We start from the raw sequence: 25,619 nt of genomic DNA, 5'->3' as shown, positions 1-25,619 counted from the left end.
CAGCACTTAAATGGCAGGGGCCTGCTCTAGCACAGAGGGCCATTTCCCCCAGCCGGCACCATCCTCCAGATCAATTAATCATCGGGGAAAATGGCAACAGACTCCGCCGTCAAAGCCATCCTGGACAGTGCGGCGCTGGAGGCCAACCTGGCAACTGGCCAGCACCTGCTGAACGCTTCATCTTCCATCCATCCCAGTGGATGGATGGATGGAAACTCTTGGTTCTGCCCCTCTGATGCTCAAGCCCCGGAATGCCTCGCCCTGGCAGCAAGATGACAAGGAAAGAGTGGCCAAGGGCAGTGATTCTGATGCCAGGAGGCACACCCAGCCCACAGACTCCTGTGTTAGGACAAGGTTCACTGATACATCTCTCCATCGGAGGCAGGTACCTTTGCCAGCCCACTCCTGTCATCTCACTCTTGCTTCCCTCTTATCCAAGATTTTACGATCCTCTTCTCCCCTCCCCTGACTTGGAAGGCTTAAGACGACCATTTCAGGCTTGAGTCTTACTCCTGCCACAGGTATCTCTGCAGCAAGTCCTTCTGCTACCTCCCTAGGTCTCCTCTCAGATGAAGACACAAAAAAGTTGTTTCTAGCTACAGACAATCTTTGAAGCTATCACTATTTCTGGAAAACATTAATTGTGAGGAAAAAGCTGATTAAGCATGAAAAGCTCCATCAGCATCCATATTCCCAAAGCCTCTTGATCCTGTCTCAGGACTCTTGAGTGAAGAGCAGGCATGGGATCAGGAGAAACCTGTACTGGCTAGGGACAACCAGCACTAGGTGACAAACAGCCATCCAACTAGCCCGTCTATGCTTGGAGCACAAGGTATGCAAATAATCTCCTTCTATCAATGAAACCCAACTGCTTTGGCTTGGTGGTTTTATGTTTCTCTCCACTGTTCCCTCAACCTGATTTGTTGCTCTTTGAATTGCAAGACCCTCTAAAAAGATATAATCATGAGGAAAAAAAACCCCAAAATTTGTATTTTTACAGCTTTACTACTGTGTAACAGAGCTGCAGAATGAAACAAGGGAAGGATAAAGGAGAAAGAACAAGAGAAGCTGGTTACTATGGGGTCCATTACGTAGCATTACAGTATTTGGAAAAAGCGGTTAGAGGTCCATCTCTGAGACGCAGTTGACAGGGTACAGCCAAAGGAAACAATGTACTGAGAGGCATCCTTGCAATGCCCATACAGAGTTGAATGAGATGGGTTCTAACAAGTCTTTCAACCTCCTGGTTTTCCTGGTGCATTGGATGTTTTCCTCAGAAGCACAGGAGAACTGGCACCTTCTCCCCAGTGAGACAAAAAAAGAGACTCCAGCCTTCAAGTAATGTTTAGTTTCTTCTGCCAAAATATTTGCTTAGCTGTCAAACAGTGGAAATGTGGGATCCACCTACAGCTGAGCTAATGAGATACAAAATCCCTCCCCGATTATCCACCCCAAACCCCTTTTCGTTTCTTGTTGGTCCAAGAGGAGCCTCCAAGTTGTTTCCAGGTTATGGACCCCTTGACGCGCTCCAAACAAGGTGTGGGCGTCTCCAGAAATTCCACAAATGCAGACTGGAGCGTGAGCTCGCTTTTCTTCATCATCTCTCACAGGCAGCCTACATCTAATTCGCTGCCCCAAGCATCCACAGGCCTAATGTCAAAACCAAGAGGTACAGCGTAATAAGTGAGAAAGCTAAGGCATATAGCAGGTAGTAAGCTTTCATAGAACTTCAATGAACTTTACTTCTGGGTAGCTGGTTTGCATGGCAGAGAAGGGACACAGTCACTCATTACTGCTGGCTGGTGTCTTCAGCCCAAATCAGAAATGGAGCATGCTGGAGAGCAAGTAGTAAGAAAATGCCACACAGACACTGCTTGTACTACAGTTACCTGTGCTTTAGTATAGCACCAAAGCCTCCAGGCCTCCTTATCTGCCATTTGTTAATTTACTGCTGCAATGCCTAGGAATTACAACCAGAGCCTCAAAGTCGAGGGCAACTAAGCCCCTGCTCTAACCAGCTCACGTCTAACTTAGAACACCAGCTGTGGCAAAATCTACAACCTCTGGGAAACTCGAGATGTATACAACTCCACGTCTGCCACCCAGACGCAGCTCTGGAAAGAAGCGTGCTTCACAGAATAACAGCAGCCTGCTCTTTTCTTTTGCTAAACTCAGAGACAATGCTGTGAGGGATAAATCTCTTCAAAGAGATGCTGGTTATTCACAGATTAGCTTAATACAGCAGAAGTCAACCCCCATGCAAAGACTGGTTCCCAGAAACGCTGGGTTGCATCAATCTCAGCTAGCTCACAGGATATGTGGCAAAAACACAGCCTGGTTAATAGGAGTCTCACGAGCCCAGAAAGACACATCTGGCTACGATTTGTGACAAACTCTCTTCTGTACAAAGAGAGACATTCCCCAGCTCATGTAACGCCACACAAGAAAGATCAAAGGTGTCCCCATGCCTCCTGATGGGTAAGCAGCTGTACCAATAACAGCAGCTGGAAAATGCAGCAGGAGACTCTCAGCCAGTCCTTTCCTCCTTGGCTGGGAGCAGAGCTGCCTCCCAGGCAGCCCCCTGTTAATTACCGGCAAGGAATTTGCACTCTGGCAGATAAAGTCATTCGCTCAGCTACGGTACATTTGCACAAAGCAGCTCGGATCCGACAGCAGCTCCACCTTAGAAGCAGCATCAGGGTGCCACGCACACATACGCGCTACGCAGCATTGCTTCTGCTTCAGAGCTTGTGCCACGCACGCTGCTGCTCGGAGGTTACGGTCCCCTCAAAACAGCCGGGGAGGTTGTTTAAACACTCATACACGGGGCATTTGGCCAGCAACTTCAGCACAAGAGGTGCCTTAGAACTGCCTGATTCGCCTCCCAGACTCTGATCCCTGGGACCATCCGCAGCGCAGCAGCTGTCCCACACGACAGCACACACCTTAAAAACGAGGCTTTGCACAGATGAGCATTTGCTATGTGTCCAGGGTAGAATCACTCTTTCCCTGCCTCTCCATTTAAAATATGCTTCTTGCCTTGAGGCACAATTGTAGCAACACCTGGTCTGGCACTCAAGGACAGGATTTTAAGGACGAAGATGCCCATCACTCCAAAAACAGCTCAAGAAGAAAAAATGGATGCAATTCTTCCTTCTGCTGAAGAGTAAAGATGTGCCTGCTAGACTAGACCTGGGAAACTAGTTTTATTACATTAGTGCGTTACATGTGACTGTTGGGTTTTATTGCACAAAGCCAGTGCATATTAAAAACAGCTTGAGTTACCCACGTGATTGGCACCACGGTGTCTATTTTTGTCTATTGCCATGGACAAAACAGCAGCGCAAGGAGGACTGAACTATCTACAAAGCCTCTATCACTACATTTCAAAGGCAAACGGACCCTTCTTAAAATGATGGCTTCAGGGCCAAATACAGATATGCAATTAAATCAGGATCCCAACTTTAATTTATTCAGTTTCATTTATTAAGACAGCAGTTTTTAGTTTTCACCATTGCAAAGACATGGGAAAAATTTAACCAAAGCAAGCTGCCAATGCTGGCCAGACTGTGTGAACAGCGCAATGGGAGGAAGTACACCAGGCTTTATGAAGACCAGCTGAACTCCCAGCTCCATTTCCCCCAGGCACGCAAGTACACTGCGGGCAAAAGGGGCACAGCACTTAGAAGAGGTCGAGCGTTGCCCTCCCTATGTGCAAAAGCAGGCAAGTCGGATTGCGAGGAAGTGCTCAGGTGAGTTAAGCAAATAGAACTTAGCTGAAACCTTTGTGTTTTCTCCCTCCTTTGACATCCCTTTTTGGCTTTTGACATGGCAAAGTTACACTGAGGGAAAAGGAGGTAGGGTGAAAAAACAATTAATCCCAGGGTTACAACAGATGTAGACACTGCAAACAGTGTGCTATTAGAAAAGGTTGTAAATCTGCCTCCAGATGCTTGTCATCGTTGCGTTGCTCAGGGGAACAGCCCCCTCAGATCTGTCAGTAAATCTCCTCGCAAGAGGAGAGCCTCTAGCCCTCCTCCTCTAGCCCTTTTTAGCCAAAATAAGACAAGTTAGATTGAACAGTTTATGTAATTCTTTCCAAAGGCTGGCTCATTTGGCAAGAAATGGGTTAAGGATAGTTCAAGAGAACAGCTACAGGTCCCAGGGATTAATCTGAACAGCCAGAAAACTGGTAAGAAGCAGAGGGCAGGCCAGGGCAGTGACCTCTCCTTTTGGCAAGGATGGATTCAGGAAAGGACTTCCATCTACAGCCCACACCGATATACTCATGCTGGCATAAACCTCTTTGCTAACATCTAAAATTCATGCTGAAAATAGTTTTCTTGATGATTCTGCATCAGGTTTAAGCCAAAATGGAAGAAAAAAAAAAAGAAAATAAAAAAGAAAACCCCCTCACTCTTACTTTGAAATAAGTATCCTGGTGGGACATACAGGTGCCGGTATAATTACAATGGTACCACCAGTGGAAGTGCTCCTGCATACCACCCTTCAGACCTCATGGACACAGACTCCTCTCCAGTGTCAACCAGGTAACTTACTCCAGCAGGATATGAATGAATGATTAACTTCCAGTACATTCATCCAGATATTTTGAGCCTCTCCCTTTTCCTCTATCGCGATGGATGCTTCCCAAAAATCACTCCCACTGCTTCAGAAAGCCGCAGCAGAGAACACAAGCAACTTCACCTCTGTAGCATCCCAGTTAATACTAGCAAACGGCTGCCTCATTGAGACTCTGACCCAGGAAGAAAGGGATAAAAAGGGCTGTCTGAAGCTGGTGGCTGGCTTCCATCCGAGGAGTACAGTTCACCGTCTATTGCTCTTGTTACTATTACTAAACCGGGCCAAGAAAAGCTCCCAAGTTTTGGCACGTCTCAGATTTTCCAGTCTGCACAAAATCATGCCAGGAACATTTACTGAAGCAATTTCTTTCTTTCTTTCAAGACTCTAATTATGCACCTAACAATGTTAGAGAAATGAGTGTTGCACAAAAACCCCAGTACAGTTCAGATATAGTTTTGCCGACAAAAGGATTAGAAGCTTAAGGCTTGGTGTTAATATTCCAAACATACTGAAAGGCACGAAGTGCAAGCTACAGCAGAAACAGAAGAAATAGAGGTTATCACTTCCAAAATCTGGAAGAAGGAAAACCACACAGGAGAACGCCTTACAAATCTTACTAAATGCCAGTGATGGAGGAGAGCGGTAATAAGAAACATTTAGAAGGGGGCAACCGTCAAAGCCGTCTCTGAAATGCAAGCGGCTCATCTGCAAGCACAGCCCACTCCCTAGAAAACGAGAAAGTCTAGACATCGCAGAGGGTGGGATACTACCTGAAAGTGAACTGATGTTCACCACTTGGCAGCCACCAGCAACAAGGAATCAACCTGAACCCCAAAACAAGAGTTGTCTGAGGCATCAATTTTCCCTGAAACTGGACCCAAACCTCACTTATCACTCTCAAGTTTTGCTGAACTTAGACTGGAATTGAACCAAAACATTCACTGGTTTGACACCCGGACCACTACCCTGAACACAGTCAAATCATTCATTTATCCACTCAAGTGTGAACTGGCCTTTAAAACCAAGTTTTGAACACCATGGCTGTACATTTTTTTTCCTTTCAGTTTGCAGATGAGGCACGGAGACATGACAGCACTTACGCTTGGGAAGCCATCCAAGTACTCCAAATTAGAGTATGTTAGGCAAAAACCAGGGTTTAGCACTTTGACCGTGTCAACATAATGTCAGCAGCACCAATGAAATCAGAAATCAAGGGCCAATTCTCCTGGTTACTGACGCCAAGAGGCTTTATGCAGACCGCCACCATTATTTAGTTGTTACTACATTCATCTTATGGACGCACTGCCATGCACTTCCTTCCTATAGAGCTTTCGCCATACATTGAGCAGAACTGGCTAAGGTTTGCTTAGGGTTCCTAAGAAAAATGAATAAACCCAATCTGGCTTTTTCAGGACAGTGTTGGAGAGGACGCACGGAAATGCCAACTACATAACTATGTCACGCCTTAGGAAGAAATTGTATTACAATATTATCATGTGCAGGCAGATGTGAAGCACTAGCTCAGTCCCGCTCCCCTTGGTTTTCACGAATGTGCCCCAGCATTTGCATTGTTCGTCCCTTCAGTAAGCAGCTCGCAGTTGCGGGGAGTTCATCGAAGAGCTTTGCTGACGGGGACAGAGCAGCAGCGATGGGCTTCACCCTAAAGCCCCCTCTTCGCCATAACCCAGGCTGGATGGTCCACGGGTGGGAGGCAGAAAAAAAGGGAACCGTTTGTAGGAAATCAGATGTGGGTTTGCATTTTTTTGTGCCGAGCCAAACTACGATGCTCTAGGGTGGGGCTCGCCATCTGGGAGAAATATGTAGGGAGAAAAAATGCAGGCGGGGAGGATGAGCCGCCCCCCGAGCGGGACCACTTCCCTCCGAAATCAGGCTCAGCCTCCCTCTCGAGCCCAGCTTGAGTTCATTTTCCTCAAATCACTTCCACATTTCCCCTGCCGTAATTATCAAATATTTTGTTTCTGACCTCACTTTTACGGAGGCCGCCGCAACCGGGAATTCAGGCACCGTTTATTTTCTGTCAACAGAGCTAGGGGGGTTGCGAGTTGGGGGCTTTCAATGGTTTTCAATGTCATTGCAGTAAAAGAAGGGAAGAAAGAAAAAAAGAGAGAGGCAGAGAGGGAGAGGAAGGGGGCTGCCCAGGGGAGGCCAGCCCGCCAGCAGGCTGGGGGCGGCCGGCCCGGCCCGGGCGAGGACGCGGCCCCCTCACCCCCACGGAGGGGTCCGGCGGCCCCGCAACTTCCCTCCCGCCCCGGCTGCTACTTTCCCCCGTCCCGGCAGCTCCCCCTCTCCGGTCCGGGTGCCGCCCGCGATCCGGCGGCGTCAGGGAAGGGGACGCTGTGGAAAACGCCAGAAAGAGACCCCCCCGCTCCCGCCCTCCCTCCCACCCCGGCCCCCCGCCCCGCCACCGGGGCCCCGCGCCTACCTCAGCTCGCAGGCGGGCGACGGCCAGCAGGGCGCAGAGCAGCGGGAGAGTTTTCCAGATCTGCAAGAGAGGGAGCGGGGGGGAGGGAGAGGGGGGAGGCGGTGAGCGCGGGCCGGGGCGAGCGGAGCCGGGGCCGCCGCTACCGCCGCCAAACTTCCCACCGGGCGGCCCCGCTCACCATGCTGCTGGCGGCACCGGCGGGGCAGGAGGAGTTGCAGAGGCGCCTTCCCCGACTCCGGCTCGCTCAGGAAGGAAAGGGGAGGGCTCCCCCTCACCCCGACCCGCCAGCCCGCGGCTCCACCCCCGGCCCGACCCCCGCCGCCTACCCCCGCCCCGGGGCCGGCTCCTCCCCGGCCCGCCGTGAGGGGGCCGCCCCCTCCCAGGGCCCGCCACCCCTCGGCGGTGCCCCCGGCCCTCCCGCCGCCGGACCCTTCGGCGCCCCACGGAGGACCTCGGCGGCCTTAGAAGGCTGCTGAAGGCTTGAGGGGCGTCCGGGGGACTCGGCCGAGTACCCGAGGAGGGGGCTGCCACTCCCCTCCGCCCGGCATCACCCCCTCTGCCGGGAGGAATAAGGGTCCGGGGAGGCCCCCCGAGCCCAGCGCTGGTGAGGGGCCAGGAAGAGCGGGTGCTGCCATGGCAGGGTGCAGCTGCCTGCCAGCCCGGCCGAGAGCAGCCCTCCGAGGGGGTCGCAGCCATCCCCCACATTGTTGCAAAAAGGGGAAACTGAGGCACGAGGTGGCCTCTCCACAGGTGAGGGACGGTAGAAGCTCGCTGCCACTGTGCTCCAAACTGGAGGCCACACCAAAATCCTGGCCACAGCTACAGGTGACATTCATTTCAGGATGCAGGGAGGTTTAGAAATAAGCGTTTAAGCCTGTATGTGTTAGGATCCAAATGGCGTTGGCTGAGCGGAACAGGCAGACTGGGGGTTGTGCCAGGCACAGGAGGCCAGAATCCCACCTGAAATGCCCATCGGTGCTCATTTACATTTAAATACCTGTGATCCTCTTGTTTAATCGCTTCATCTCTGAATTTCAGAAGCCTCTGGCAGCTAGAAGGCAAGATCTGACAACTCAAGAGATTGATTGTCCTGGGCACATACAAAAATCTCTGTTGCAGCAAGCAACACCATGACACCAGTTGTTAAGGGCTTTTCCTCAAGTTTTGAGGTTGGTTGTAACCAAAAATGACACCGCTGGCTTTGAAATCCCGTCTCATGCCATAACCAAGCATGCCTGTAAGCTGTTTGTCGTCTTGCCCTGCTTTATTCTGTGCCCTCAATGCAAGCAGGCACTGTGGGAGATGCTGGTGTGTCTCTTCATCATTCACCAAGACCAAAGATTATATCCTGCTGGAAGGAGAAAAATCTGGGAAAGAGTTACCCTGCGTCAGCCCACATCTGGTCTGTTCACGGCAGCTGTGCCATTTTTTGGTGCCTCCTCAGGCTCTGCTTCCTCACTCCGTTTTGGTTTTAGGACTACTGTTGCTAATTTTGCATTTATAAAGCATCCTCCCCAGCAAGTTCTGCTTCTGTCTGTGAGGGGTACTAGCCTATAAATCTATCCTGAAGAGATGTCTAATTATTTAACTACTAATGCTGGGCGATGTGGTTTTCATTGTCTTTTTTTTTTTAAAAAAAAAGAAAAAAAAGCTCACCTTTCACAATATACCTCTTTGGTTTGGAGTCATTGATCGCCTTGCCTCATGACATAGCACAGGCAGAGTTATGGCTGAACTCAGCTGGCCTCTAGTTTGCAGAAGCATCACAGGATCAGGCTCACCCCGAGTCACCCTGATGTGAGTGCCATGATAAGAAAAAAAACAAGTTGCAAATGATAAATACGTTTTAAAAGATTCATCAATTTCTGGCCTCTTGATGCCCAGCTCTGCGCAAGCAGTGCTACACGAGGAGGCTCTCTTATTTTCAGAGGGAAAAAGTAACTCGTACCACTCTTGGAACAGAGTGCTAGCAGCGGTCTCCCAGCTCCCATGCTCCCTCCCCAATACCATGGGCCGTCACCTCACATAAGTTTGATTAGCCGCTGTGCTGGATTATATAGGTCACTATGAGCGTGGGGTGATAGTAGAGATGTTTGGCTAAGCTCTTACAAGTGTTTTGCAGTAGCCTAATTTGATATCGCAGTATCTCTGTGGTGATGTGTCAGGAAACCTATCGAGGCAGGGAAAAGGTGCGTTAGCTCTTCGGTCACAGACAGCACAAAACAATCTCAGCGCAGACACCAGAGCCTTAACACTCTGTATAAAAGGCACACATTTTATAACCAAATACATGATATCTGACAAACTGTTCACTTTTATTCCAAACTTTCACCATTTAAAACTGTAAAAGAGCAGTTTGTACTACCCGAGGGCATAAGAAATAAATCTGCCAGGAATCTTTGCTCTTTTGTGATGGACTCATAACAAGGAGCTGGAATCAGAAGCACTAGAATAAGGGGAAAGCAAATGCATTTGCAGTTGTGGTTTCAAGCTGTGGCCATAATGGATATGGTAATTCATCATTGCTGGCTACATAACCAGAGTGGTATCATAAAAATGCTTTCAGCTAAAAGCTTCATTATAAGGGTGAACGATGCTTGCCTGGAATTTTGAAGGTTGCAATGCTCTGGTGGGCCAAAGAAATTGGGAATCATTGCTCTACAGGGAAGATGTTATTCTATTACATACATCAATATTTAATTTCTGCTGATGCTTACTTTACAGTCACTGGTACTTCAAAAACAAACATTTTGTTACACGTACGGGATCGCAAATTTTGAGATACGTGCACACATATGTCCAAAATTCAGCCGTTGCCTGAGAAGCAGAGCAAATGAAGCCTGGACTCATGCTCATCTCATGGGTGGATACATCCTCCTGCGTTTAATAAAGTGCAGGCTCCAACTGAAGCTTTCTCCATTCTTCAGGCACTGTCAACATCACTCCCCTGGACTATGGTGTCTCATGAGGGTTACTCTGAAGCCACAGCCTCTCCCTTATTACAGCATGTGCATGCATATACATCCAAAGTGATTGTGTAAGCCTCATTTCCTAGGGAAACGAGGCTAAATATGTGCCAATAAATTACTTCTTAAGCCATCACCCAGCCCTTGTGGCTATACCATGATATCACCCTCTCCACATTACCTCACTCCCATCCACCACCCATATCCTTCACGTCTCCTCCTTTGCCCCCTGCCGTAGGAAACACCAGCCCTGAGGGATGGGGTTGTGCTTGCAGTGCTGTGCTGAAGTCAATGACCGCCTTGCCTGCCCTGCATTTTAGGTGACTATTCAAGAAACCAAGTTTTTTTGGCAAGTGGCCTTTGTGATGGGGCAGTAACCTATCCTGCTGAAGAGAAAGAAATTTGCAGCAGCATTATTTGGTGGAATTAGGAAGCAGGGTATTGTTTTTGAATAGCAGGTCCGTCAGGTTGCGGCCGAGAAGGCTCGACTTGTGCTGGATGGAGGCATCTGTGTCATCTTGAGCTATGCGAGCAGTGCCTCCCCACCAACCAGACTGCAGCCCTGCACCGGCGTCTGAGGAAGGGCCAAGGGACAGAAACAGGCCAGGACTGAGAGCCATGAGGGGGAAGCCCGGAGCAGGGTTACACATGCAGAGGTGTGGGTGTCAGACCCAAATGAATGGGTCTGGGATGAGTGTGAGGTTGGTGTGAGTCCCCAGGGCTGTCACACGTGCATCATTGCAGACACCGTGCCACCTCAGTGAAGAACTTAAGCCTGCAGCAACCTTCTCCAGGGGTCCTCCTGAGGTGGCGGTGCTGACTTCGTATCCCCCAGAGCCTGCCGTGTCCTGACTCCCCCGAGGAGCTTTACCAGGATGTTGCTCTCAGCCTGCGAGTGGGGAGTAGCGGGTGGTAGGAGGGAACCCTCAAAAGTGTACTGGTAGGTGAATAGCATATAAGTAAGGAGGCAGCTTCTTATCCTGAATTTTGGGAAGATGCTGGATGACTCTCACTATCCCATCTTCCAAGCTGCAGCGCACCACCCAAACTCAGGTTGAAATAGGATGGGCTTCTAGTGAACGTACTCAGGTCTGAGGCTTCTCTGGTTCAGGGAAAGTAACTCAGGGAGATACTTTTCTAACCAAAATTCAAACTCAGGTAAGAGGTAAGTATGGTTAGCCATGATGTGAGCATGCACACGTGACACACAGATAGGTTAATTCCCCTTTTTTTACAGCACAGTTATTTCTCACGTCCATATCACTTTTCTGTGCGTTGGTCACCTTCCTGCACTTTGTTAAATACAACTATTTTTTTTCTATTCTTCCAGCTTTGCTTTTTGCTTCATTTCCTTGCTCTTGTAATTTTCTTTCTCACTGTGGTGTCCCCATTCCTTGCTCCTGCTCCAGCATTTGTACTGATGATGCTTAAAGCTCTATTTCAGATGACGTAGTAGAGTGCTGTACCTTTCCCCTTTTGCCCCCCTGGCAGATGTCTTTATTTTGCAGGTTTTACTGGGGACATTGCTAACCAAAGGCACACAAGTCTGGCACTAGCAGGCTATGTGGCTTGTATAAAATGCATTCTTTAATGGTTAATGCATTTGATGGGCTTTTGGATATTCCATTAGCTAGAGCAGTAAAACACCTAAATACTTTTGACAGCCTGGCCCTTAAATTTTACCCTTGGTATCCCTTATTCAAGGTGAGGTTTTCTAACCTCAGACAAGCTCCCAAGGTGTCATTTACTCACAGACTTGATCCAGGTGCCATAACCCAGGTAAGCCAAGCCCACCAGGAGCAGGCACAGAACTGCACCCGTGTCCAGCCTGTGTAACTGCATCCACTTTGCATTTGCCACAGCCTGGCCAAGGGTCACTTGATGTTCACAGGGCCTTGTAGACTTGAACTATGCTCACATTCAAGTCATGCTGCTCCACCTAGAGCAATAGCTGGCATGAAGAAAACAGGGTTCTTGGGCAGTCCCATGGCCCCTACTGGCACCTACAAGGCCGTGTGGAATAAAAGCTATCCCAGCTGCCAGATGTATGCCTCCACCATTGTGTAGACGCTGCTTGGTCACAGAGATTCGTCCATAGAGACTGCCCAGCACATCTACCCTGGTGCAGAGATGTGGCTTATCTGCTTAGACAAGCAAGAACCTTATTCCATCCTAAATGAGGCAGTAACTAACAAGACATCTGTACTCACAGTTTTTTTGTGGGCTCCTAGCCTACGTGCCACTGCCACAACTTGTTGGACTTGAGTCTGACACCAGAAAGCCCCTCAGAGAGAGAGGTCTGGTAACGCCACAGGCAACTGCAGAGTCTGACAAAATAAGCCTTGGGACTGGCATCAAGGTAAGGTGAGTTGTCCTTCGTACAGGCAGCTGAATAGGCCCATATGATTCATAAGATGGATTTCCTAGTGTGTAACACTGCATCACAAACCAGCATGTGGGTACATACTGCCATGGAGATACACGTCAAGGCAGAGTCCTGACTTGGCTCCGTACCTGCTAATGTCACATGCACTTCGCAGCGCATACTGTTAAACATGACATTATTCTCCCTAAGTGAGGAAAGAATCATCACTGCTTTCCACTTCCTTCCCCATTACCTCCCTCATTTTGCAAACAGATTCACCAAGAAGTTGCTAAGGTTGCTTCTGGTGGAGCATAGAGTCACACCCAGGACCCTTCTGCGGCAGGATGAAATCTCAGCTACTTTGTCTTTCTGCATCATTGAGCTACAAAGATGGACTTGGCTCTGCCATGTTCTATGCAATGAGCCCAGGCACCCCATCCCCAACATGCTATTGCTGCAGAGCAAGCGGTTGTCTGCTACCGGCAAATCCCGTTTCACACAATTGAGAGGTCTTTCTCCATTAGCTGAAACAGTAGGGGATTTGTGCTTATGAATGTAGCAGGAAATCAACCCAGGATGTCTTGAGCTCAGGCACAGGCCATTACAATCTATCAATTATATCGCAACAAAACACAAGTGCTCTGCATGCCACTCACTTGTCTCACCTCTCAATCACTGCTATCACACAGGGGCAAGCTTAACATTTGAATGAAATATCCAGCCAAATTTCCCAGAGGCATACTAAGTTCTGCCATCCTGCTGTAAAGAAGCAGGCGCTCTCTCTTCACCAACCAAAGGTCATCACTTGTGGCTTGGCTGGGGGACCCACAGCTCTTGACTACCAAGTCAGAGCGCCAAGTGCCAGAAGAGCCAGAGGGCATTTCAAGGGCACGTGTTGATTAGCCCCCTTTCCCATGCTCTCTCAGCTGTGCCCTTCTCTCCTCCCCGCAGCATTTGAATCCCCCTCAAGCACTGCTTGGAGCCAAAGCTGAAGAGTTATTCCAGTGTGCGGCAGAGGAGGTGCAGTAGAAGAGCCCCTGGAGAAAGATGCTTCAGAGCATGTTGAAAAAGTGTCTGCTGGTGGGAGCAGATTGGCCAGGGAAATCAGCTTCTTCAGACTAAGGAAGCTGGCAAGAAAGGTCTATCAGATCTCCCACAGCTAAGGCAATAAGGCTGGGTTGCACCTGGACCAATACGAGCATCACAGGAGATCCTGGGGGATGTAGAGCCAGCCCCTTTTTGGGAAGGGAGGGCATGGACACAGAGCTAATAAACCTGGTGAGATGTGGGGGGATCTTGTGTCAAGGCTTTTGTGTACATCAGCACCATGCAATCCATCTGTGACAGACAGGAGCTCAGAGACCTCTGAGGTGACCCTCTGCAGAGCAGCTCTGTCTGGGGATGTCTCCTAACCTGCATAACCCCTCCACAGCTGTGTGATCACGGAAATGGAATGCACCTCAAGATGCCACTGATCCATTCAAGCTGCCACAGCAGATCCTGGCTCTCAGCACTGTTACAGGACTGTCAGAGTGCACCTCGAACTCATGTCCCACAGCTACCTACTCCTTACCCTTACATTATATGTATACAAAAACCTCTCATGGGCTGTGCAGGTCAGGCACATAGTTTGGAGGACAGAAGTGCCTGGCTTCTGCTTCTCCTACCCGCACTCTGAATAATTTTGCTGGCTATTTCTCATTCTCCAAGGACAGGCAACCTGCTAGCATAGAACATGCTCAAACACACTTAGCTATTTGTCCCAGCCCTTGGAAGACCCTGGGATGCTTGCTTGAAGGCGTTCAGGAACTTTGCTGCCCAAAATGTTTGAGTTGTGTGAGTCGCGCCTGAGTCAGTGGGGGCTGGGTGTGGAACTGCAGCTCTGTGAGTCACCAGGGGTCTGTGAGACTAGGAGGAGAGGTCCACACAGCCTTATTTAACTGACTGTTGCAATGTTCAGTACACAAATTTGGGATGGCTGTTCTGGTGGTCTACGAGAAAGCTTGGGAGTTGGCAATGTAAGTCTGGACAGCTGATCTAGGACACAAACATTAGCTCAGGGACTCTTATAAAATGAGAAACTGTGCTGTTAAGCAAGAAAATGTGCAATGTATTAGTAAACACAGCTCACCCTAGAGACTAGCTCTTGTCATTGCTTAGCAATGCTATGAAATCATAGGTTCCCCTCCCAGCCCCAAGCTAGGTGGTGGAAACCAAGGGCTTTTAGTTTTCCCCCACACAGAGGTGCAATGCCTGTTTTCAGCCAGGAACTCTCATGCCCTAGGAAATGCTGAGCACCCTCAGCTCCACCACAGGGTCTGGCAAGTGCAGTCGCTGAGCACCTGCAAATCAGGCTGTTGCATTAGGTTCTAAGTATGGCAAAAGCATCTGACCTTAGACATCCCTATTTTAACATGTTGGCCTTTAATTGCTGCAGCCAAGCTGCCCCAGTGGGTCAGGATTTATGCCAGACCTTTTACATGTGAGAAGAGGATAAATAGTTCTAAACAAAGCCAATCCAAAGGAAAAGGTCACTGCTTTCAACCTGTGTGAGAGAAAGCAAGCTTTTGGATTGGAAATGTTAGTGACAGGAGGCAAAGTGGATAAGAAGCTGTGATTGCAAACTGGATGAGTTGTCCCAGGAGAATGGAAATTGGAAGAGTGGGGCAGGTGAGCTTGGATGTTATACTCACTATTCTGGGCCAGTGGAGTGCAGTCGAGACGACTGAACTACCTTAGACGGCAAGGCAAGGGATGAGAGACACCTTTCTGGCAGCACAACAGACTGGAAGAGATGAGCAAAGCAAGCCATGAGCAAAAGGAAAGGATGAAAGCACCATCAGAGGGCTTGGAAAGGGGGACAGGCAGGGTCCAGCTGAATGGCACAGATTTGGAGGGCCCTGCCCAGCGCTGGGAGGCTGAGGGAGGGGACAGATTCATGGTGGAAGTGTGGCATCTCCTTCTCAAATCTCAGAGCAGTCCCACCTTTAGAAACGGTGTCTGTTCACTGGATCTGAACCTTTGACTCCATTTAAATGTCTATGTCTGTGAGTTCCCATAGCAAGAGGTGTAGCCGTTTAGCAATAGCTCTGTTAGAGACCAAAATGCTGAATAAAATCTCTCCACTGAACCCAGACGTCCAATATCTTTCATGAGCTTGCATCTATCTCCATTTAGCCAGGTATAAGGTCATCTGCTTCAGACAAAACACTTGGCTTGGCAGTTTTGGCTCCTGTCGGTACCTCTCCTGGTTCTGAGTCCCATTTTGGTGGGAGACGCTTGACAGGCAGGTGACACAGGAGGTCTGGATGGAGCCATGCTTTATAACTGCCCCCACACAAAGCTGTGCATGATGTACACAAGATTTGGCCAGAAGCTCTGGGACAAGGGTGTTAGAGGCCTCTCCCTCCATCCCACTCCCCAGCAAATGCAAACCTGGCAATGGCCTGGCTCTGAGTTAGTGTCGAGCCTGGAAATGACCAATTAACATAAATTGTCAATTTACATACTTTTTGGCCTTTTATGGCCTTGTCTGAGCCTAAATAAAAGCCATGGTCCCTGGAAAATTTGGGCCTGATTGTGAGTGAGGCATTCCAGAGAAAACATCACAAGCTCATTTCATGAAGTGAAATAAGATCTTTGTTCTGCATGCTTCCCCCCCCCCCGCCTCCTTTTTCTGAATGAGGCAGTTTTGTCCGGGGATTACAAGCCAATGTTCCAATCCCTCACAGACGTTTCCCATTATCAGAGCTGCCTCTTGTCCTCCCAATCATTTTCCACAGGACTCCTGTAACTTAGACTGGGAAACGAAGCCAAGAGCTCAGAAGAAAGGACCCTATTCCAGGCTGCTGACAAGACTGAAAAATGCTGCGGGATGTTGCTGGGACCACCCAGCCTGAAGCGTCCTCAGCAGGGGAGCAGCTGAAAAGGATGCTAGTGGTGGGAGGAGGCTCACTCTACTGTACAGCCATTTAAACAGCTTGGTAAAATAACTTTGATGAGATATAATCACACTGTGTGGAACTGGCTATAGAGACTGGTGGTAGACAACTGTGACGATTAACTCTGCAGAGTACAGCACAAAGGGCCTTTGTGCTGCACCCGTAAGACCTACTCATATTTTGGGAGAACCGCCTGTCTGGGGATCAAATTGCCCCTGCTGTAGAAAACTACCAAAGGGGGTTGGAGGAAGGGAAGGAAAACTCAAGTGAGGCTTTCTGTTTGGATTCCTCTTTCCCTCCTCCTCAAAGCATCATCCACTGCTGGGGGGAACCACATGTATGGGGCTTGGAACTGGACCACCTAGTTACTGCACAGGCCCGAGCAACTCCCTTCCTGCAAAGAGAAGCCAGCTACTGGAATGGCATTAGCCTCCACTCTGTAGACTCCCTGTCCCATCAAGCTCAGCTGAAGAGGAAGTTACCAAGCTGGGAGGGCCCATCTGAAGAAGCCACAAAGCCCCTTTCTGCATCCTCACATAACTTTGCCATTCGGGTCCTTGGAGTCTTCTGCTGAAGTTTCTCCAAACATCATGATCTCATCTGCTTTGAGAAGGAAAGTCTGCAAAGCCTTATTTCATGTTTGCAAAAAAGTTAAGGAGCCACTAGATGACAACCATGCATAAATGAAATTAGGTTCCCTACAGCAAATACTTACCAGCCAACTCAGCTCTAGGAACTGAAATAAAGCTACAGCAGAGATGTAAAACAGATACTCACAACCACATCTTATATTGCTGCAGGAAGATTTGCCAGGACTCCTCTGTCAGCATCCTACCCAGGAAGGAATGTGGCTCTGTCGTTCCATGAGCAAGGGCTGCCCTAGGACAAGGGAGGTCTGGGCAGAGGTATGCTGTTCCCAATGCTGTATTTTGCATTTTCTCAGGCTATTCTGGGAAGCAAGAGGCATAGGCAGGCCTGGTTTCCAGGATCAGAGCTCATGACCCCTACCTTCTGGACCAGACCTCATTTCAACTGGCTTGATGAGCTCAACTTATTCTCACTCGCAAGCCCCATGATTTCAACAAAAATGTTGGACAATTCCTCTTCTCTCCCTTTTCAGCATCCTAAGCCTAGCAGCATGTCTCACCAGCTCTGGGTAAATGCTCTCTGCACCTGGTTAGATGGCAGAAGATGGAGACCAACTGCTTCCATGGCAGCAGTTTGCAGAGCTGAACTGACTATCAAAGTGAAGGGGATGTGATCTGAGCACCTCTGCCAGGCTGGGCCTCCATGGGGGTTAGGGTAGTCCTGCAGAATCACAGAAATGCTGGCTTGGAAGGGACCTCAGCGGTCGTGTAGTTCAGGCTCCTACCTGAAGCAGGGTTATCGCCAACACGCATTTGGTTGACCATGCCTGTGTCTAGCCAAATCTTGAAAATCTCTGCAGATGGGCACTGCGCCACCTCCCCGGGCACCTGTTCCCATTGCCGCACCACTGTCCCAGTGAAGCCTTTAGTGTTTCCCTGTCCTCCCTAAACTTACCCTCACCCCCTCCTATGTCCCCAGACATAGGGATCCCTCAACATCTGTAGGGGTCTCCATATGTTGGAGATCAGTGATCTGAAATGGAGCTGTCGACTGATCTGAGAAATTTCCTGGACTTGGATGGATCTTGGCCACAGGTGACCTGAGTCACTGCCAGAGACTCTGACGCTGCAGTCTACTCAACATTGGGAAGGAGCTTGAATTTACGCTATGGCTCCAGATTAGGAGCTATGGTCATTATAGAGTTTTGTACTCAGGCATTCATAGTGTAAACTTGCTACAAACCTAAAAATAACCTAAAATGCTGACTGGAAATATATAACTAACTACATTAATTCTTTTCTACAAATTCCTCCACTTGCATTTCTTTCATTAATAGTGGGTGAATATGCATTTGACTGCACTGAGCCACCTCCTGCTTCTGTTCATCTGATCAGGCATAAGGTTGGCTAAAGGCCTCTCTTAAAGGCCTTTTTTTTGAGTATGGATACAGCAACAGTAGGAAAACCTGGCAAATTCAGTTAAGACTAATGGTATACTGCTTCACCTACCTGAATCACTCTCCCTTTTGGGGTTTGTATCTTGTTCTTCCTTTTCTTGCAAACATAATACTGCAATGGTAAGGTAAACAAAATTAAAAACAACTTAGTTCTATTGCTCGGTCAGAGCAAAGATCAGACATTTTCCCCAAAGCAATGGTGATTTTTCCTTGACTGCCAAGAAATGCTGCCTGAGTGAAATCTGTTCTGAACAGATGAGACACTCTGGTAAGAAGGCGATAGATCATTTGTCAGTTCACACATGTTTAAGGAGAGATACGGAATGTGCAAAGAGAGATATCAGCTTTTGCAACCGAGGAGCAATAACAGGCAATAGGGAAAAAGGGGGAAAATCAAAAGGAAATACTGATGTTTAAAAAAAATCCAACAAAACCCCACAACAGAACTCAGACAGATAAACGGGGAGAATTCAGATCTGGAGGGATGCATCAGAGAGAACAAAGACAGGACAGGTGGTAAAAGTCAGAGAAAGGAAAGAACTAAAAAAAAAATAATCTGTCCTTCAGTGGGAAGGTGATACCTAGTAAAGTAGGAGGGTAGTTAACAGAACTAGATTACATGACCCACCTGCACGGGATGTTTTCCTTTTTTAAAAAATGTGTTTCTTTACATTTCAATGTCTTTTAATCACTGGTCCATGTACAAACGTTCAGGGCTGGGGTCTTGCCAATCCTTTCAGGTTGTTGCCCAGTGCATACGCAGGAGAGCCACGCTGGTAGCGACTGAGCTCCGTGAGGCGCAGCCTGCGGGTACAGCCCTTGCAGAGCTGTTTGCAGAGCACCTTCCACCGCAGCTCTGGGCTAGGAACCGCCTCCCTCATTTTGGGAGGACGCTTCTGACCATGCAGTGCTGAGGCAGGGGGTCACAGATGCTTTTGCTTCTGGGCAGAGGCTCGGCTTCTGTAAATCTCAGAAACACCAGACTAGGCGGATAGCAAGACAGCAGAGGGCACACTGCAATCGCTGCAGGTACGGGTTGGCTCCGGAGCACCGGCGGTTAGACCACACAGTAAGCACACGCAGATGCCTCCTGATATACCTGTCCCAGGAAGAAGGCAAGTGTGTCACCCAGAGGAGACAGACATCAGCCCACAAAAACAGGGGAGGGAATAGCAAGGGAAGTGGGGAGCAGGGGTGTTCTAGCTGAGGTGACAGCACACGAGCTAGCAGAGGCCGTGTGAGGCACTCCTGAAGAGCAACTGATGTGAGGGGGTCACTTGGAGTTGCACTGCAATTGAAGGGACAATCTGAAATAACCTTCCATGTCCTGATGTTTCACAGCATTTCAACTTGGCAAGACTCTCATCTGTCCCATCTTCCAAAAAGAAGATACTCTGTAGCGGAAATGCCTAATTTTAGTGTTTGTGTACGGAAACATAATAAAGCAAAGTCCTGGTAAGACAACCAGCTTTGTATCCTTGGGAAATGCAAGAGATGATCTGTGGAGAAATGCACACGCTCAGGTCGTTTCCTGATGGGAGATAGGAAAGGCTGTGAAACCTGGTGGCCGCAGTCCTGCGTTCCTAATGATGGTGCTTAACAACAACCGACCTTCCTGACGGACAGGTAAGGTTGCACCAGAGCTTCCCATCATTTCACAGCCCCGTAGAGTGCAGAAAACACAGGCTAAAGCCATTCGTTTCCCTTTCCACACTGCTGGCAAGGCTGATCTCAGTAAAATAAAGGCAGAAGGAAGTGGGCTGGAGCTAGGAAAGCAGAATACAGCAGGAGGAAGAAAAAAGTTGTGGCTAAAGAGTTCGGCCAAGGCTGGCACAAGGGAAAAGAAGAGAAGGAGGGGACAGAAATTTTTTGGGAACATACTGGGCTCTATCTGACAAAATAACTGCTACTCTCCACCGTAAGAGCCTTTTGGAGCATTTTCTGCAGAAGAAATAACATTCCAACAGGCACATTTTTTTCTTTCCTTGGAAATCTGACTGTCGGTAGAGCCAACAAGACAACCCCTCTCTTACAGTATATTACAAAACCCTGTCAGCTCCCAGCTGCCAAACATTCACCGTTTGTTTGTACTGAAATTTTCCATTCTTGCTCTCCGTCTCAGACATGTATTTCCTTTTAAGTTCTTACAGAAATAGCATCCTTGCTTTCTGAAAAGGAGCTTGGGAAAAGAATAGTTTTAACAGTGCAGACTTGTTTTTCCAACCATTCCAGAAAGGAGTAGAAATTCAGGGAGCTGAAGCAAGAACTTTAGATGTGAGAGAGAGGAGCCATCCCTTTCATTTTTGGTTTTGGTTTTTTTTTCAGATCCTCAGCTGACCATATCAGACCCCTCAGGAAATTGTGTCTGGATTTATCAGCACAAATACCAGTCTTTCTGGCCTACAGCTAACTGGTTGCTGTGGCCAACTGGTAGAAATAACCAGTGGACTCCAGCTGAAAAATGGATCCTGATTCTTTTGATTTTACAGAGGAGTTCACACTCCTAAATCTTGGCAGCCTGGCACATTCCTTAAGATAAAATAAAAAAGCTCCTCCCCCACTTTTTTGTGTCTTTCCTTCTTCTTGCGATACTTGCGTGGTTGCTGCAAGATTATGAAATTTGGCAGGGTACATAAGTCAGGGAGAGAAAGATAACTTTTTTTTTTGTGTGTGTGTAAGTGTAGTTTCATACAAATCTGCTCAGATTTTGGGTTGAAGTACAAAATGTCACAAATTTCCATTTCCCATCTGTGACTGGCATAGCACAGCTTGTGGTTCTGGCCACTTGCCATCACTCCCTGACAGTTTTACTGCCATGTGCAAGTTCTGGCCCTGTGTCCCGCTCTACCACTTTCCAGGGAGCTTTGGTCCAGCTGATCTGTTGCCAGCAGAGATGTGGCCAAATGTGATATAGGAAAACTCTTTGATGGCTGATGTCTAGGTGCCTGCGTATTTTTCCTCCAGCAAAATGAAGTGCCGGATTGCTAGAACATTGGACCATAGTATCCTTGTAGCCAACACGGGGTGGTATGGACTGGATGAGTGGACTACAAAGTGAGTCAAAAACAAGCTGAACAGGTGATCTCAAAGTGTAGACGTCAACATTCCAAAGTCTAATAGGAAGCTGGTTATGAGTAACATTCCTCAAGGGGTCAATACTGGCACCAATACCATCAAACATGCTCATCTACAGGAGGGCAAGGAGGCAAAGAACACCTTAAAGAGTTCACAGATGATATGAAACTCGGACAAGTGGAGGGCAGCACTGCCACTGAGAAGGACCTAAATAAGCTGGAGAAGTGGGCTGGCAGAAACCTCATGAAGTTCAACAATGACAAATGCAAAGTTTTGCACTGCTTGCAAAGCCCCCATTCCCAGTGCAGGCTGGCTGCTGACTGTCTAGAGAACACCTTTGCAGAAAAAGGCCTTAGGCTCCCAGAAGACTACCAGTTGAACAAGACTCAGAAGTGCACCTCAGCAGCCATGCAGGCCAAAGGCATACTGGACTGCAGAAGCAAGACAGCAAGCCAAGGGAAGTGATTATTTCCCTTTATCCAATGCTCATAAGGCTGCATCTGGAGCACTGTTTCCAGTCTTCCCAGGGCATGAGTGATATTGGTATACTGAATGGGGTCCGCCAAGAAGATCAGGGATCTGGAGCACACAACATATAACAAGAAGCTGAGGTACCTGGGATTGTTCATCCTGGAGGACAGATGATTGTGAGGGGCCTACTTGCTGTGTTTGACTAAAGGGAGGGTTATGAGAGAGTCAGACTCTTCAAAGAGGTCCAAGTTGAAAGGCTGAGAAGCAATGGACATTGGTTGCAGCAACAGAAATTCCAACTAGATTTAACAAAAAAACCCCCAAACAATGGAATTTCTTGGCAGGGCACAGTGGTTCGGCACTGGAGTAGGTGGCTAGAGAGACTGAGGAATCTCCTCCCTTGGAGGTTTTAGGACTCATCCGGCCCTGAGCAACCTTATCTAACTTTAGAATTAGCCCTGCTAGGAGTGGGGGGGGGGTGGTGAATTAGAGACCTCTGGAGGTCTCCTCCCACTCATGTTGTTCTCTGACTCTGAATACATGCAACTGTAGGACCTTATAAACAACAGGACTGAGATTTACTTAAACAGCCAGAGTTTTATAGATGAGGTTTGGCCAGGGTGGGAGGCTGGCACATGGCTACAGTTGGGTAATCCATAAATCAAAGCCACAAAACTTCACTCAGCTCCTGCTGTCCTAAGCATTTAACTTGTACTTGAGTAAAGCACCTTGATTTGCAGAAAGTAAATATAGAGCATCTGTTCCTTCTGCTGCTAGTTTGTGCTACATCCTGGACTAGTGCTGCACTGCACAGTTACCTGTCTGCTGTGAGCAGATCTGGTCACTGGGTCTCACAATTATTCTTGCTGGAGGGAGCTGAATAGAGTCACCTCACGGTTTATGACTTGGGGTGGTAAGTGCATGTTCCCAGACTCATCTCTCTTGTGTGACACTCATTCTGGGGATGTGGACCCTCTTGCCCACCAACTTGGTTCCCTAAAACTGGTACCTGAGACATGTGAGCCCTCCCATTTAAGTAACCCCACTCTCTGGGAGCTCAGCCTGTAGATACCTGTTGGTTAAACCCTTCAAAGGCAGTGCAGCAGGACTGAAAGCAACACAAGTTTCACAATGGAATTCCTTAATCTCACTAAACAGCTTACATTCTCCAATGTCCTAAAATGCCAAATTACAGACCTTTAAAAACAACAAAAGCACCTTGAGGTGCTGATATTTTTGGTGAGGCACTTTGGGATGGGCCAGGACTGACTTGTGTTTGCAAATACATATTGGATGTGATGTTGGCTAGCCCACCTTTAAAATAAGCTCTCTTTTCTTCTCCCTGCATGCTCAGGTTGGAGACTGAGATTGCACAGTCATGCTGGCCATCTCCCTCCCCTTGCAAAACTGTTGCATTTCTGTTGAGATGGGCCAAAAAAGCAGATCACAGCTGGGACCAATGCAAAAAGAGAGAAAACTCTTACCCCTTTCTTCTGATACCTGTTGCAGATGAAGAGCCATTCTTGCTTCAGTGCTTGTTTGTCCCCTCGTGGAGGTGTGAGAAATTTGCGGGCTTCATGTTGGTCTTTTAGAGAAATTGACAAAGTTTTTCTTTTGTCTTTTAGTCTTTTGTTCTGGCTGGGTCACATTATCCATTTTTTGGCCTGAAACCACAGGTTTCTTCTTTGAATTAAAGAATGTCAAAATTCATAGAATCATAGAATCATTTAGGTTGGAAGAGACCTTTAAGATCATCGAGTACAACTGTAAACCCAGCACTGCCAAGTCCAACCACTAAACCATGTCCTTAAATTGCAGGAGTCAGTCTCTGACACTTTTGATATCGTATTGAAAACCCAAAGTCTTGCACTGTCTTAGCTGCAATTGCCCTCAGCAAACAGTGATCAGCATTGAGTTAAGTCAACAGTTCAGGCCTCCCTCCCACCCTGCGGCTCAGTTCATCTCCACACACACGTGTATACAAACAAGAGGAAACGAGACCCCAGAATCACTTGCTTAACATCCACTTCCCCATCTTTACATCCCATCTACAATTGGAAAAAAGCTCAGAGCATGACATATGCTGCCATTTGATTGAAATAAGGGGCAGCTGGAAGAGGTAGCAGACAGAAGAGGAAGAGCTTGCCATTGCATTTGAACTCTACTGTGTCATTTGGTGAGCACATCCCTTGTGGTGTAAATGGCCTCCCTGCTGGTGACAGTGTTTCTAAGGCTGGCTCAGAAATTGTAGATGATAACAAGTATTAACAGTACAACAACTCTGCGCATGTCTCCGTCGATAGCTGGCTCCCTGCTCCTCACGGCCCCACACATGACACATTAATCACACAGATAGCACTTGACATCCCAGGGACTTCTCCTGAACTATCTCACCTCACTGTCTTTATCTGAAGAAGCGCAGGCATCATTGTATACTGAGTGAATATTGCCTACGTGGGATTCGACAGCGCCGGAAAATTTGTTAGCAAATGGCGTAACTAAACAAAATCTATCTTCTAACAACAATTTGCGATAAGTAGGCTGTGGTATCTCTTCTACTGAGTGCATCAATTGCCAGTTCCTGCCAATAACACAAACCATGATTCATCTCTTGCAATGCTCTTTCTGTTTGAGCAACAATGTCCGATATTTCCTTCTACCTGGGCTTTTTCACACCCTGTCAAAAAATCATGTTTTCTTTTACTTTCTTTTTGTAAAGCACTTGTGGTGGGTTGACCCTGGCTGAGGGCCAGGTGCCCACCAGAGCTGCTCTATCACTCCCCTCGTTCACTAGACAGGGGAGAAAAGGTACAACGAAAAGCTTATGGGTCGAGATAAGGACAGGGAGAGATCATTCACTTATTATCATCACCAGCAAAACAGACAGAACTTAGGGAATTCATCTAATTTATTACCACACAAAACAGAGTAGAGGAATGAGAAATAAAATAAACTCTTAAAACACCTCCCCCCACCCTTCCCAGCTTCCCGGGCTCAACTTCACTCCCGGCTTCAACCTCCGCCCCCCTCAGCGGCACAGGGGGATGGGGAATGGGGGTTACAGTCAATTCATCACATGGTGTTTCTGCTGCTTCTTCATCCTCAGGGGGAGGACTCCTCTCATTGTTCCCCTGCTCCAGCACGGAGTCCCTCTCATGGGAGACAGTCCTTCATGAACTTCTCCAACACAAGTCTCTCCCACAGGCTACAGTCCTTCACCAACTGCTCCAGCATGGGTCCCCCACAGGGTCACAAGTCCTGCCAGCAAACCTGCTCTGGCATGGGCTCCTCTCTCCATGGATCCACAGATCCTGCCAGGAGCTTGCTCCAGCGTGGGCTTCCCACGGGCTACAGCCTCCTTCAGGTGCCTCCACCTGCTCCGGCGTGGGGTCCTCCACGGGCTGCAGGTGGAATCTCTACACCCCCTCATCCTTCCTCCATGGGCTGCAGGGGGACAGCCTGCTTCACCATGGTCTTCACCACAGGCTGCAGGGGGATCTCTGCTCCGGCACCTGGACACCTCCTCCCCCTCCTTCTTCACTGACCTTGGTGTCTGCAGAGTTTCCTACATCTTCTCACTCCTCTCCCACTGCAAAAGCTCTCTCTAACTGTTTTTTTCTCCCCCTTCTTAAATATGTTATCACAGAGGCACTGACTGGCTTGGCCTTGGCCAGCGGCAGGTCCGTCTTGGAGCCGGCTGGCATTGGCTCTGTCAGACACAGGGGAAGCT

At 48.4% G+C, this 25,619-nt stretch overlaps 1 protein-coding gene across 1 annotated transcript in view; it reads right to left on the bottom strand.

The window, feature by feature from the left end:
* FSTL1 (follistatin like 1) overlaps window positions 1–7,343 on the bottom strand; it is a 56,929-nt gene extending 49,586 nt beyond the window's left edge. The window contains exons 1-2 of the mRNA XM_075764933.1: window positions 7,206–7,343; window positions 7,028–7,087 (exon numbers count right to left, since the gene is read on the bottom strand). Of these exons, the coding sequence (XP_075621048.1) occupies window positions 7,028–7,087; window positions 7,206–7,208 (63 nt within the window). The 5' untranslated portion in view covers window positions 7,209–7,343. The remainder of the gene's footprint in view (window positions 1–7,027; window positions 7,088–7,205) is intronic.
* Window positions 7,344–25,619: the final 18,276 nt, after the last annotated feature.

The sequence above is a fragment of the Balearica regulorum genome, chromosome 1, assembly GCF_011004875.1.
Source record: "Balearica regulorum gibbericeps isolate bBalReg1 chromosome 1, bBalReg1.pri, whole genome shotgun sequence".
NCBI classification, from domain to species: domain Eukaryota; kingdom Metazoa; phylum Chordata; class Aves; order Gruiformes; family Gruidae; genus Balearica; species Balearica regulorum.
This window is presented reverse-complemented; position numbering and strand designations above follow the sequence as displayed.